The sequence below is a fragment of the Rosa rugosa genome, chromosome 4 (genome assembly GCF_958449725.1).
Source record: "Rosa rugosa chromosome 4, drRosRugo1.1, whole genome shotgun sequence".
In the NCBI taxonomy this organism is placed as follows: Eukaryota; Viridiplantae; Streptophyta; class Magnoliopsida; order Rosales; family Rosaceae; genus Rosa; species Rosa rugosa.
In genome coordinates, this window is record NC_084823.1 from 43645707 (window position 1) to 43661524 (window position 15818).

General features: G+C 38.0%; 2 protein-coding genes across 4 annotated transcripts; one reads left to right on the top strand and one right to left on the bottom strand.

Moving 5' to 3' along the window:
• Positions 1-221: 221 nt before the first annotated feature.
• LOC133745599 (lysophospholipid acyltransferase 1-like) lies at positions 222-4102 on the bottom strand. Its single transcript, XM_062173696.1, has 8 exons — positions 3719-4102; positions 3056-3111; positions 2591-2811; positions 2095-2503; positions 1597-1682; positions 989-1052; positions 785-903; positions 222-603 (listed from the first exon to the last, which is right to left on the bottom strand). The coding sequence occupies exons 1-8, from the start codon at positions 4018-4020 to the stop codon at positions 466-468; spliced, it is 1395 nt and encodes a 464-aa protein (XP_062029680.1). The 5' UTR covers positions 4021-4102; the 3' UTR covers positions 222-465.
• An 8580-nt stretch (positions 4103-12682) lies between these two features.
• On the top strand, positions 12683-15412 carry LOC133746195 (uncharacterized). 3 transcript variants are annotated; one of them, XM_062174360.1, is made up of 5 exons: positions 12683-12698; positions 13430-13520; positions 13625-13743; positions 14174-14525; positions 14625-15412. In XM_062174360.1, coding segments are annotated over exons 3-5 (975 nt in total). In that variant the 5' UTR covers positions 12683-12698; positions 13430-13520; positions 13625-13741; the 3' UTR covers positions 15246-15412. The 3 variants fall into 3 exon arrangements, with proteins under 3 accessions (XP_062030344.1, XP_062030343.1, XP_062030345.1); XM_062174359.1 differs by lacking the exon at positions 12683-12698 and having other exon boundaries at positions 12709-13520; XM_062174361.1 differs by lacking the exon at positions 12683-12698 and having other exon boundaries at positions 12711-13520; positions 14166-14525.
• Positions 15413-15818: the final 406 nt, after the last annotated feature.

Sequence of the window (15818 nt, forward strand, 5' to 3'; positions counted from 1 at the left end):
CTTGGTATTCTCAATTTGTCATTATTTCCCAAAAAATAAGAAAAGAACTTTATTTCCTTTTGCGTATGCTTGGACGGCTAATATATACCATTTTTCATTTTCTTGCTGAACCGGTAGAATTGAGTTCTGGGCCTCCGGCCCTGATACGTTTAGAGGCAACTCAGGCAAGTCATCCCCTTTTTATAACTGAGAAAGTTATAGTGCTGACCCCTAATTCGATATTGCCTGTTAAGACTTGAGCATGATTTCGTAGAATTGCAAGGTTTATGATGTGAAAATGGACCAAATATGCGCTGCTCGTATGACTCAAAGAATTTGAAGTCATAGGTGAACAGGCTCAACATTTTCACGTATCACAACAGATGTTACAATCAATGGAAAACAGAGTGATGAAGTAAATTTGGAAAAGCAGCGGTCTTCTTATCTCGTTCCAAGGAGTAGAAAATGTTGTTGCTGCTAACAAACTCATTCTTCCTTCCGAACCTTCTTAACAGGCCTTGCAGGCTTGATTATTTTACCAAGCAAGATCAATACAAAAGGCAGAACGGTTCCAATGTAATAAACACTCCCATACGAGGCAAGTGTTTCACGGAGGCTCAGTACCTGCAACAGGCAAGCAGATGCATGAGGAAACTTAAAAGCATCAGAAAATGGCATTCTTCATGTACATGTGCATCTGAATGGAATGTGTCCATGTGCAATGGCATGTGTGCCGAATGGCATATGTTCATGTACATGCATGCATATAAGGACTTGGAGTGAGAGTGAAAGAGAGAGTACTGACAATAAATCCAACACATGAGTAGTTCAGAACTAAAACAGTGTAAGCGAAGTTCAGGAACACCAGAATGTTCTTAACAACATCCATTCCTTGAGGTACAGATTGCTGCCATCTGTAAATCACTGTTTGCAAAAACAAGTTGAAAAGGATACTGTTAATTATCTTAACAAAGCAATAATTGGACAATAAGGGCAGCGAGATCAATACCTCTTGAACCAGCAATCATCAATGCTGACTGAACAAAGAATATGATGTACCCAGGATACAGTCCCTACAATTGTTCAAAGAGGAATCAATATGATGCAGAAATTTAAAATTTAAAACAAGAAAAGAAAAGAAAGATTGATGCAAGACAAAAGGTAAATAAATAAATAAGCTGACTAAATAATCTAAGACACTTTAAGTAGTTATGAGCATAAAATTTTTGGAACTTGGCTGGACGACACTGAATGGTTGTGAGTCAGGATTGTGATGTTACCGATTGTGCATACAAATTAGTGAAATTACTGAGGTCTTGATGATACCTCCAAAAAACTCCTTTGTCAGCTTGTCGCTGTTGCAATGGTCAAGGCTACAACCCATTTTATAGAATGAGTGCTAAAAAGTCATTTAAGGTAAAATGCAAAACTAGGAATGCATTTTCTAGAGGAAGTACAAGTTGAAAATTTTGGCAAAATATCTGCTAAAATTTGTGTAGCTTTTTATCGTACATAATGCCATAATTGCCTCAAGACTCAAATTATAAACAGGGAATAAAGTCAGCAAAATATAAACACACACATGCAATCAGAATGAGGCTAAGACATTATACTCACATGCCAAACAGCACTAACAGTCTGTGTAGCTAGCAACTGGAAGAAACCAGCCTTCTTCCCGGGCTTAACAAGCCTTTCATAAACATCTGCAGAAAAATGATGTATCAGATAATGCAACCAGCCAACCACTATAAACAGACATCTCTTGCTTCATATGTTATACATTAATCATTTTCAGATGATATATTAAGATACACTACAATGTCTCTAATACACCGGGAAAAAAAAAGAAAAAAAAGATCAGCAATACATTCAGTAGGCGCAAAACAGAAAAAACAGGTGACCAATTACCCAGTTCAAGGATCAATGATCTTCTACCTGGTGAAAGAGTCAAACTACTTATAGTTCCAAATTCAATTTTTAACCAGGCCCAATTATTCATAGAAAGCTTTTCTAATAGTTCATAACACATAGTTGCATATAAATATTTGATTTTACTGACCAAAGCAAAACTTAGGAAATAGAAGCTTGAAACCCTAAGTGAAGAAAGATGCTCACAGTGACGAAGCCAGGTGCTGACTTGTATGTTCCAAACAAGTGGCAACTGAACCGCACTCTTTGCAAACTCAACGCCTAGAATATCAACATTTTTTGCACGGTCCCATTTTGGCTTTGGTGGTGAGGAGTCTGTCCAGCCACTGAAACCTAGACCAGAAAGAATAATGGAGGTCTCTGAAATTGACCAGATGAAATAATATTTCCACCGTGCTGTAAATCCTGACATATACTGGTAGCTCAGTCGTTTCCAGAAACCCCATTCTTGGTATATGGGCTCGGTAAATCTTGTCCAAGGAAATTGGGGAACCAAATACAAATACAATGCCATGCAGAATGCAGCTTGGAGAAGAGCTCGAACTGCTGCTCCAAATGGTGATGGAGACAGTCCTTTCTCCGAGGGGCTCCAAATCTGTTGATATTTAACACAAGTCAACAACTTAAAAGTGTTGATCTCAAGAGTAAAATACTAAAGAAAGAAGAAACATATACAGCATACCCCCTTGCTTTCAGTACAGTCGAGATAGTCCTTCATCTCATAAACTGGGCCGGCAAAGTGACTACCACAGGAGAGACAGTAACCAAAGTACTCAATTAATGAGGGCAACTTAATCAACCGATTCTTCTTCTGAGACTCACGTAGCCCTTCCTCTTTCAACATCCCATCATTGTAATTTATTGCACATGAGATGACTTTCAGTGTTAACACCATTAAGGCTCCTAAATATGACAAATAATTCAAACTTAGCTTATGAACAAGATAAAGACTAGTACGATCGAGGAATATTTTCAACTCATTAGAAGAAACCCAACAAATTAGTAACAAGAATAAAAGGAACTCATCATTGATTGACACATAACTACTAATTTCCTAGTGGGAGAATGACAATCATCGCAACTCAATAAAGATCATAACATAAAGGGGAAATGCAAGTCGGCTAGAAATGCTGGATACTGTGCTTACCAGTTGCATCAATTCCTCCTTCCTTCCATGCATCCCCACTCATGTAATACATGTGGCTACACACATACAGACAGACGTATAAACGATTAAAAACTCTTGGAAAAAAAAAAAAAAAAAAAAAAAAAGGAACTTTCCGTAACTCGCTGGTGCATATATAAAGACTCATATAGATAAAGTATTATCACTTCAAGACCATTTCGCAATAACAAAACATCGTTACTAGCATCAACGAAGAGCACCAAACCTACACATGGTTTGCGCCGCAACGTGAACAGTGAAAATGCATACACGACACTATACTCCCTAGAAAACGATCAAAATGCAGTATTATGAGCCAAAACCAGACTTATAAAACTTGACCTCAGACCGACTTGGCTGACGCCTAAAGCAATCATTGCATCAAATTGAATTCAAGTGCATTGCCAGTTAAACAACACACACTACCAATACCGAAACCCCAAATCCGACACTAATTACTCATAACAACAGTCACCAATCAGAACATTCAACTGTTCACGCTGCACTCAAATTCAAACCAATGCAATTTTTAACCGCGGTAATTTAAAACTTATCCAATCACATTCCTTGGTGGGTAAAAACAACATTCTCATTCTGGATTACAAAATTTGTCGAATTCACAAATCGAGATCAAACATTACATACCAGCCGATGAGGTAGCCGAAGCCGAGGAGAAAGGTAATGATGCCACAGTGGGCTCGGAAGAAGAGCATGGAGGCGTAGCCGAGTGACATTGGGACTAAGAAATGGAGATTGGAGGAGAAGCCGAAGGAGAGGTAGGAGAGTATGGCCCCCGAAGCGGCGGCGTAGATGTGCTTGGCCACTGGGCCCGGGACGAACCGCCAGAGGACGCTGACCGGGATGGTGGCCACGTAGCAGAGGAGGAACCGGAGCACCGGGACCGAGACGCCGATCGACCCGGCCATGGATTCCATCTCCAGGCCCATTCCGGCTGGGGGCTTTTCTGGTTTGTTTGAGAGAGAGAGAGAGAGAGAGAGTTCAGAATTCGGAAATCCCGTGTTTCGGTTTATTATAGCAGTTTTTTTTTGGGGATTTGGGATTTTGTAAGTTTCTTGACTTTGGAATGACGCAAATGCCCCTGGACGGCACGCTGGCCACTCAAAAGTTTGTTACCGGTGGTTGTTGGGGCTTTGGGTTTACGCTCCCTCTGCCGTCTCTGCGTCACTGACTCATTGGGATAGGACAGTAATTTTGGGCACTGTCTCTCTCTCTTTCGTCTTCTTGAAGTCATCGAAATCTGTTACCCCTTCTAATCAGCCCACCATCATTCTGGGAAATTCGTATATTCGTATCTTGCATTGAAATTTCGGAACCGAGAAATCGTGCCCATTGAGCAAATTATAAATAGTGATTAATCTAAAGGTATTTTAATTTTATAGTTTTAATGTAAATTCTTCTATGCACCGATATTGCAAGTGATCCAGCACCTATTAAATGATCTCAATTCTCTCCTAGTTTCACAGCCCCTATTAAATGATCTCAATCCTCCCTCTAGTTTCAATAATCAGAAATATTATAAAACTTTTATTTCTAAAATTTACAGGGGGAATAATAACATTTTAACCATTGATAAGTTCTTTGTAATAAGGGATTAGCAGATGTTAATGAGAGTACTGGATTAGTACAATACCATAATGTCTCAACAAGAAAATGGAAGGTAGCTCACGCGGAAATTAATTTCTGTTCTGCATATTTATGTTCAACTGGGTTCAAGTGGTTCAACCATAAATCAAGATGCAGCTCAATGTTACATAATGAGTTTTTCATTTTTTTTTTTTTTAGAGCTATATAAAGAGTTTTTCGTTTGTAGCCTTTGACCTAGCTCACTCAATAAATGTAACTTCTTAGTTTCTAGTTTAAATCATGAAGCCCTCCGTTTATTTCAAAGTAACATTGTAACCAAACCGGATATTCCCTCGGACATTATTACAGTATGTTAAGTATCCAAATGATGTATAGAATGCAAGAGTTTTGAACCCGTAAAACAATACATCAATGAGGGTGTTAGTTACTAAGAATTTGTGTATTTAACCATTCTCAATTACTAAGTTATTCAAAAAAAAAATTATCTGATTGTTCTACATCACCTACATATAATCAAGAATTATCATGAAAAGAATATACTATAGTGATACATTTGATACAAAACATGTCAAATTTTTAACTAGTAACACACACACGCGCGCAAATATATACATACATACACACACTGGGCGCCGTTCAAAAGCGAACGTCTGCAAAACCAAAAAAGTGCGGATCAATCAAAATCTAACTTGTTTTATTCTATTCAACTTGGTTAATCCACCTACTCATTCTTGAATCATCTTCTCTCTCACTTTTAGAAGAATTTCAAACCCACAAGAAACCCCAAACATCTGCTTTCATATAGCTAGGAGCTGCAGTGGTGGGAGGCGATGGGATTTGGAGGAATCAAAGACCATATGAGATTATCTATGATTTAAACGTCTCCGAGACTCTTCCAGATTGAAAGAGAATATGATTTAAGAGCAAATTTTAGAAGTTGAATTGTGATCGATCTGCACTTTTGCATTTTTCGGACGTCCTCTTCTTTACACCCCCACTCCTTGCGTGTGTGTGTGTAGAGAGAGAGAGAGAGAGAGAGAGAGAGAGAGAGAGAGAGAGAGAGAGAGAGAGAGAGAGAGAGAGAGAGAGAGAGAGAGAGAGAGAGAGAGTAAAAAAAGTGGTAAATAATCAAATAAACTAAAGGGAGTGAAATTTACATTCTTCATTTTACAATTCACCGTTATATTTTTTTTAGTAACTAAAACTTTATCTTTATTAATTTAAATTTTATCTTTTTATAAGAATTTCAACTAAAAAAAAAAAAAACAATCAACGTGAATAGCAAATTATGAGTGTAAATTTCATTCTCTTAAACTAAAGTTCGTTTGAGTTAATCGATGTGTCACCTAGTTAGCCTCTCGATAAATGTATGAAAAGACTAACATCAAAGCGCTTGCCAATATTCTCATAACTAGGATCTAAACGTGCCCAAAAGAGTTGGTAGAACCGTGAGAGCAACTCCAACTATAATTTCTGTATTATAGGGAAGCAAAAGTCAAAGCTTTAGCCTATTTTTCTTCTCCAACTCTAATAGATTCCCTATTTTACAATAATCTCTAAAATCTCCATATTCTTCCTTAAAATTTTAGAGTTTGCTGTGAATATAGGGAATTTGGTTTTCTCTTTCCTCACTTCCCCTAAAATAGGGATAGTTATAGGGAATCTGTTGGAGCAAAAGAGACTTATTTTTCCCTAAAGTAGAGAAAAATCAAAATATAGGGGATCTGTTGGAGTTGCTCTTAATGCCTGAACCATAGCTTTGATGTATCTCATACCCTACTTAATAGCAAACCGACTAGCTAGCCTCCACCTGTCCTAGATCATGAAAATAATGATCAGTCAAGGGCCTCCACTTGTCTTGGGCTAAAATTTATTTTCGTTCAATTTATGTTACTACACTTATTTATCTAACTCTTAAACGTCAAATTTCATGAAAATCAATTCTTGTGAGTCACTCTAATTTTTAGGCAAAAAAACATTTTATAGACAGTTCTCACGTTTTGCACTTCATAAACTGTTTGTACTTTTTTTTTTTTTTAAACATGTTACAATATTATCTAGATCTATCATATTGTGAGTTTCTCTAAAAGCGCTATTCTTGTATCGGTCTCATACTTTTATGTGAAAAGATAAAAAGTATTTTTTATATGGTATTGGTGTTAGTTGTTGCGAGGGTGAATAACCTTCTTGGCATAAGTCTATTTTGACTGGATAAGATTTTAATGAGGACACCTCAGAGCAACTCCAACAGCTTCCCTATAATTTCTGTATTATAGGGAAGTAAAAGTCAAAGCTTTAGCCTCTTTTTCTGCTCCAACTCCAACAGATTCCCTATTTTACAACAATCTCTAAAATCTCCATATTCTTCCTTAAAATTTTAGAGTTTGCTGTAAATATAGGGAATTTGGTTTTCTCTTTCCTCACTTTCCCTAAAATAGAGATAGTTATAGGGAATCTGTTGGAGCAAAAGAGGCTTATTTTTTTCTAAAGTGTAAATATAAGGAATCTGTTGGAGTTGCTCTCATGCACAGATTTGTATCTATTTCTTCTTTTCTAATCTCCATCCCTTTCCACTCTCCCATCCCATACTTCTCATTTCTTTGAAAAAAAAAAAAAAAATACACCCACATTTATCACAATGTCAGTAAAAAATTGAACTCGTAAGTCGTAACCTTAATATTGTGAAATCCAATAGCTGACGGGCATCTAAGTTCGAATATTAATCCCAGCCCAACAGGCCCAGTCCTTCCTTCTAGTTTTTGATATTCGAACGTAAGCTCCAGTCTCCAGAGTCCAGACTCCCGGACTCTCCAGAACCCGCGCGCAATGGCGACATCAACCAAAGCCGAAATCGGACGACCGAACCCGTCGTCTTTATTGGAATATTGGAATATGCTGTCTAGCTACTTTGCTGCTGTCCACGTTTAGCTACTTTGCTACTGTCCACCTTCTGAACAAAGCTGCTGCTGCTGATGCTATACCACATGCTGTCTAGCTACTTTGCTGCTGTCCACGTTTAGCTACTTTGCTACTGTCTACTTTGCAGCTGCTGTGTCTACTTTGCTGCTGCTGTCCATGTTCCAGTCATAGCTGTTCACGTTCCAATACCTTGCTGTGCTCGGTGTACATAGTTGCTTTACACTTCACTGCAATCTGCTTTCATCTTCTATTTATAGTTTTAGCTTGTAACACTCCATTTAAGACGATGATATATCAGAATACATTCCACAAATATTTGTCCTTCATTTTCTTTATGGTATCAGAGCAGGAATTCAAAGCCTGACTCTGTAATTGTTCTTGTGTAGTTCCCAAGCTTGTCAGCTTATTATGGCTGGGAAATCTGGTTCAAAAAATGAGGATTCTCTTCTAACCTCAAATTCTTCCGATGTTGAGTTTAATCCAAACCAACGTCTTAGCTCTGTTTTGTTGAATGAATTCAACTATCTTTCTTGGGCTAGAGCTGTTACACTTGCTCTTGGAGGAAGGTCCAAGCTTGGTTATGTCAATGGAGTTATACAGATGCCAGAAGCTGACTCCCCTACATATAATTCTTGGTTGTGCAATGATCAACTTGTTATGTCTTGGTTACTCAATTCTATGGAAAGCAGAATAAGGGAGATTTTTAGCTTTTCTGAGTCTTCTATGCATCTCTGGAAATATGTTAAAGAGATGTATGGAAATCAGAATAATGCTGCTCGAGTGTTTCAACTCAAGCGAGATATTGCTGATCTACAACAAGAGGGTAAGCTCTTTGTTCAACACCTTGGTAGCCTTACAAGCATGTGGAATGAGCTAGATGTTTACAGACCTCATACCACAGAGGCCAGTGTTTTGTTAAAAAGAGCAGAGGAGGACAAGATTTTTCAACTCCTTGCAAGTTTAAGCTCAGATTATGAAGATTTGAGAAGCCACATTCTCATGAATTCTGAGCTTCCATCTTTCAACACCGTATGTGCTACGATTCAAAGGGAAGAGGTTCGAAAAAAGGTGATGAATATGGAGAACAAGTCTAGTCTGTCTGAAACTAGAGCCTATGTTTCAAATCATAGGCAAGTTGAAGAGAGAACATACAAAGGCAAGAGAACTGATTTGAAGTGCACTTACTGTGAAGGTGTTGGGCATGTCAAGGACAGATGTTGGGTTCTCCATCCTGAGCAGAAGCCAAAGTTTTCAAAAGAAGGCAAAATTCTTCAAAAAGGCTGGAGTACTCCATCACACAGAGCAAAACTTGCTGATGCTTCTTCTACTGGGAGTATGATGAATTTCACCTCTAATCCCGCTGCGCTTATTAATGAATTTGCTGCCTATCTCAACAAGAGGCAGATGCATGGTGGAAAAGAAGAACCAGCTATAATTGGGAGTGAAAGCCACACTGCACTCCTTGGAAAGTTTGCTGGCTTTCTTGCAAAAACTGATTGTGTCTCACATGAAGAAGCTTCAGGTATTCTAAAATCCTTCTCAACTGCTCTAAATGTTTGTGCTATGGATGATTATTGGATTATAGACTCAGGAGCTACGGATCACATGACAAATAAGCTAAAAAATTTGCATGACTTTGAAAAATTGTCCACTCCTTCTAAAGTATCAGTAGCAAATGGCAAAGGTGTTTCTGTTTTGGGAAAAGGAAAAATAAAATTACTTTCTAGTATCATTGAGTCAATTGCTCTTTATGTTCCTTCCTTTCCTTTTCAACTTCTGTCTGTTGGAAGAATTATACATACCTTAAAATGTCTTGTCATTTTCTCTCCTTACAAGGTTATATTTCAGGATCTCATCACCAAGGAGACGATTGGTGAAGGTTTCTTCTTGAATGGACTTTACTATTTGTCAAAAAACCCTTGTACCTCTAAGGCTTTTCAGACTAGTTCAAGTTTAGCTCAAGATCACCATCTTTGGCATCAACGTTTGGCTCACCCATCTGAGAAAGTGTTGTCTTTTTTGTTTCCTAATATGTGCAAGGCAGCTAATCAATGTGATATTTGTCATTTATCAAAATCCTCTAGATTACCATTTACTTCTTCTTTGTCTAGGGCTAATAAATCTTTTGAAATCGTGCATTCAGACATTTGGGGTCCAGTTCTTGAGTCCTATGATGGTTTTAGGTATTTTGTAACCTTTGTAGATGATTTTACAAGGATTACTTGGTTGTATCTTTTGAAACTAAAAAGTGAAGTTGTGGATGTTTTTAAAGATTTTCATAAACTTGTCATCACTCAATTTTCATCATCTATTCATATTTTACGATCCGATAATGGTTCTGAGTATATGTCCAATAACATGTCACAATACTTGAGCATAGAAGGCATTGTTCATCAAACCAGTTGTGTTGGTACTCCCCAACAGAATGGGATTGCCGAGAGAAAAAATCGAGACCTTCTTGAAAAAACCAGAGCCCTTATGTTTCAAATGAATGTTCCAAAAAAAATTTTGGTCTCAAGGTGTTCTCACTGCCACATATCTCATCAACAGATTACCTAGCAGAGTGCTTGGTTTTAAATCTCCTCTTGAAGTGTTGAAAGGTAGAAAGATTGATCTGTCTCACTTAAAAGTCTTTGGCTGCACATGCTTTGTTCATATTCAAGCTCATCAACGTGATAAACTTGATCCTAGAGCTGATAAATGTGTTTTCCTAGGATATTCATCTACTCAAAAGGGGTATAAATGCTACAATTATGCTACTAAGAAACTCATTGTCTCCAGGGATGTAAGATTTGATGAAGATACTCCCTATTTCACAAGAAAATCATGTGATACTGGTCAGGGGGAGTATTTATCAGATCTGTTTCCAAGCCCTAATCTTCCTATTGTTGAGGATTGCAATCCGTTTATCAATCCTGCTATTCCGGTTCAAGAAGTTCCAGCTGTCCTTTCTGATCCAGAGATTGATATGCAATCTGTTGATGAGCCCAGTTCTCCATCTGCAATTGTTCTTCGTAGAAACCCTCCACGAGAACGAGGTCCTCCATCAAAGCTCAATGACTATGTAACCTACAATGCAAGGTATCCGATGACACACTTCATCTCTTATAATAAATTTTCATCTGCTCATTCTGCATTTCTGAGTGCCCTTGATAATACTCATGAACCTCAAAGTTTTGAGGCAGCCAATCATCTTGCTGAATGGAAGCAGGCTATGTCAGATGAACTTCAAGCTCTCAATGATAATAATACTTGGAGTATTGTTCGAATTCCTAAAGGGAAGAAAGCTGTAGGTTGTAGATGGGTTTATAAGACCAAGTTTCACTCTGATGGCACGGTGGAGAGACATAAAGCTCGTTTAGTGGCTCGTGGTTTTACTCAAACATATGGGGTAGATTACAAGGAAACCTTTGCTCCTGTTGCTAAAATGAACACAGTAAGAGTTTTGTTATCAGTTGCAACTAATCATGCATGGCCTCTCTACCAAATGGATGTCAAAAATGCTTTCTTACATGGTGATCTTGAAGAGGAAGTCTATATGAGGTTACCTCCCGGTCATTCTCAATCTCATGATCCTGATATAGTGTGCAAGCTTCACAAAGCCATCTATGGCTTAAAACAATCTCCACGTGCATGGTATGCCAAACTTAGTTCAGTACTTGAAGAAGTCGGTTTTCACAGAAGCAATGCAGATTCTTCATTGTTCATTCGCATTGGCTCAACCAGTAAACTTCTGGTGCTTATCTATGTTGATGATTTAATCGTAACAGGTGACAATGCTGAAGAGATTGAGTTGCTCAAACAATCACTTCGAAACAGGTTTGCTATCAAAGATTTGGGGATTCTTAAATATTTTCTTGGTATCGAAATGGCTACTTCTCATAAAGGCCTCTTTCTTAACCAAAGAAAGTATGTTCTTGATTTGCTGCAAGATGCAGATATGAAGGATTGCAAACCAGCCCGCACTCCCCTTGACAGTAAGCTGCAACTTGATGCATCAAGTGAGTCTCCCTGTAATCTAGCTGTCTATCAAAGATTAGTTGGTAAGCTTATTTATCTCACGATCACTCGACCTGACATTGCTTACGCTGTAAGCATTGTCAGCCAATTCATGCATGCTCCAACTTTGGCTCATCTTCACATTGTAAAGCGAATCCTTCGCTATCTCAAAGGTTCCATTGGTAGAGGCATTTTGATGAAAAACAATGGAAACACTCACATTATGGGATATACTGATGCTGATTGGGCAGGCAACTCCCTTGATCGTAAATCCACTACTGGCTTCTGCACATTTGTTGGTGGTAACCTGGTTACTTGGAAGAGCAAGAAGCAAACTGTTGTTGCTCGTTCTAGTGCAGAGGCTGAATATCGAGCTATGGCCTCCACTGCTTGTGAGCTTATTTGGCTAAAAGGTCTCCTCTCTGATTTGGGGTTCCCTAGTAGTCAACCAATGTCTCTTTTCTGTGACAATCAAGCTGCAATGCACATTGCTTCTAATCCAGTCTTTCATGAAAGAACCAAGCATATCGAGGTTGATTGCCATTATATTCGAGCTCAAGTTCAATCCAAAATTATTGATACTCATTACACTCGAAGTCATGATCAGTTGGCTGATATTTTCACCAAATCTCTCTCTACTGCTCAGTTCCATCGAATTCTTGGCAAGCTTGGCTCAATGAACCTCCTTGATCCAGCTTGAGGGGGAGTATTGGAATATTGGAATATGCTGTCTAGCTACTTTGCTGCTGTCCACGTTTAGCTACTTTGCTACTGTCCACCTTCTGAACAAAGCTGCTGCTGCTGATGCTATACCACATGCTGTCTAGCTACTTTGCTGCTGTCCACGTTTAGCTACTTTGCTACTGTCTACTTTGCAGCTGCTGTGTCTACTTTGCTGCTGCTGTCCATGTTCCAGTCATAGCTGTTCACGTTCCAATACCTTGCTGTGCTCGGTGTACATAGTTGCTTTACACTTCACTGCAATCTGCTTTCATCTTCTATTTATAGTTTTAGCTTGTAACACTCCATTTAAGACGATGATATATCAGAATACATTCCACAAATATTTGTCCTTCATTTTCTTTAGTCTTCTTCGTGACACGTAAGTGACCCAAACGACCAGTTATTCGAGCATGTATTGGGTTTGCTTTGATTGATTCGTATATATTTCCTCGGGTTTTGAATTTGATACTCTAGTTTGATGTAGCTGAATGAGTTTGTGTGTTAATTGTGTGGAGGCCAATGGATGTTTGATTGCAACAGCAATGTTAGTTTATTCACATGAAGCTCAAAAAAAAAAGAAAAAAAGAGCGAGCTGTTGTGTTTGCATGACCGGAATTTGCTCTGCTTTGTGATTTTCATGTGCCAATTCACTTGGGAGAGTTTAAGGTTGAACCTCATTTGGTTGGACCCTTTTTGTGTTTCATCTGGTTTACAGAAGGTTTATGTTTGATTTACCATGTCAAGATTTTACTGTGAAAGTTGGTTATGATTTATGAAGTACCGAGAGTCAAAACCTGGTTTGACATGTAGGATGGCATATAGGAAGTGTAGTCCTAATTTTATTTCCTTTGGCAATGTATAATTTTGAATTACTAAATATTTAATTTGATAATCCAACCGTGCTGTTAGCTGATTTCGAGGTGAAATAACATGTTGAATTCATAGAAGTAAATGAAATGTATGCTAAAGGTTTAATAAGGGATAGGATCTTTTATTTGGCTATGAGCTTCATGAGGAAAGAGAGGTACTTTATTAGCTGTTATGGAAAAACAGGCCGTAAGTTCTTCTGTCTTTCTGTTTCTTCTGTTCTTTGAGCTTTGTTTCAAATAGGACAAGGACTGCTGCAATGAGAATTTGAGAATGTTTTTGACGACTCAACGCGCAGATCTTACATTGTTACTCTTCTGGTTTTAAGAAAGTTGTAAGACAATCTCTTATGTATCTGAATATGCTAAATATTCAAAAGGGTAACTATTTAGTTGGATTAATATCTATTTTTTTTCGATTGGTGTCATGTCTTTTCAGGCACAAATATTTAAGATAGCTTAGCCTTCTAAGCATATTGATGCTGCAATTTTGGCTGAGCACGAGAGAAAATAGAGAAGCAGCAAAGCAAGGGAATCAACCTTTTTCCCTCAAGAAATGTAATATCCTCTCTCCTTCTCCTTGTGTGTTTAGACCCCTTAGCAAAACACCCCCAAGCAGTTATCTTTTGATAATGTACAGTCCAATCCTGCTTTTTCAGCAGTTTAGGTCGATAATCTGTATTGCGTAGAAATAGTTCAATTGTTATTTGGTTGTGAATTTTGCATTCTCAAGCATTAAAGCTAATACATGCTTCTTTCTTTGTGGTAATGTAAGTGCAACTAAGATTCTACCCAAATACTGCCCAATACACAAGCAAAAAAACATAAAGAAATCATGGCATGTTTGCTTGCCTTGAGAATGGAATGGAAGGGATGATAATCATTCTTATTCCAAGTTTAGAGCTGAGCAGTACTTATAGGATTGTTTATGGATATGTGATGTGTTTGTGGTTCTTATCACATTTCTTTGGTGTTGTTAGTATTGTAGGATGATTTCCAATTCAACTACAAAACAAAGAGGAAGGGGCCAGAATAAGCGTTTCTGGACAACCAAGGAGGATTCTGTATTAGTCGAATCTTTGCAAGAATTGTATCACGACACCAAATGGCGATCTGAAAATGGATTCAAAAATGGTTACTTGACCCAGATAGAGGCTATGATGGAAGCCAAAATGCCGGGTTGTGGAATACAGGCCTCTCCCCATATCGAATCACGAGTTAAAACTTTGAAGAAAAAGTATCATGCCTTGGCGGAGATGTTATCTCAAAGTAAGTTTGGTTGGAATGACGATGAAATGATGTTGGTTTGTGAAAGAAGGGTATATGATGAATGGGTCCAGGTAAATCTACCTGTATGATATTTCCCATAATACACACACCTTTTTTTTTTTTTTTTGGAAGTATTGATTATATGTTCTTTGATATGCATGTACTTGTAGAAAAGAAAGTATGCAAATGGATTGTATAGTAAGCCATTTCCATACTACTATATGTTGGGGGAGATATATGGAAAAGCTCGTGAAGTTGGTGCATATATTGATAATGCTGATGATGACCAAGAGGAATTTGGACAGGAGGATGAGGATGCAAACATTGATCAAATTCTAGGCGTGAACGATGATGATGCTGCTGGAAATCTGAATCTGAATGTTGATATGAATGTGGAATCACAATCTGAGGGGTCAGAAGAGTTTGATGTATCATACACACTTGGTACCCCAAGTGCCCAACAAAGAAGACCTACAGAAAGTGCCCCAAGTGTTTCAGATCATGGTCGTAGGGTGAAAGCAAAGGTTATGGAGGAGATGAGTAAGAATGTAAGCACAATGTCATCCAAGATTGATGCTCTTGTTAATATTTTTTCAAGTGATAAGGAAGTGGCTGAATTGCAAGCGAAACTTGATAGTGAGTTGAAAAAGATTGACGGCCTTACAGAATTTCAAGTCTTTCGAGCCACGAACATTTTAGCTCGTCAACATGACCTGCTGAGAGTGTTCTTCGGCATGTCCGAGGAAAGGAAACAGACATATGTTACATATCTGTTGGAACATGGCGTATGATAAAACATAGGTTATATTGCACTTCTTTTTAGTTACATGGGAAGGGATCAAAGCACATATTTCGTCTTGTTATCTAGTCAGCTATGATTATATTATGTGATAAACCACATGGTTACAACTTGTTTTGGTTGCTTAATTAGTCACTAATGGAGATTATTTTTGGCTATACAAAATCCTTTTGAGTTTCTATATATAGTTATATTGCTTATATACTAGTGTTCAGAGGATGTATGCTGACGCTAAAGTGACCATGACTAAAACATCTGGAATGCCAAAGCTGGTTTAAAATTTTCACTGGGAAACATTTATTAGTAATTTGCAGGTAAACTGTTTCTTTTACGTGTTATGTCAACAAAGGCACGCTAGTTCTGCTGCAAAAATGGTTTACCCATGCTCTGGTTCGTACTGGAGTCTAGGCAACACTGTAAAAGCAAAGTTAATGGTGTATTCATCTCAATTAATGGTGTTATTGGGGTGACGTTTGGATTGTGATATTAGTGTTTCATTGTTTTGGGGGTGTTTATAGTACTCATGAGTATAAAAATTTCAATGAGTGGACACGCCGTAAACAAT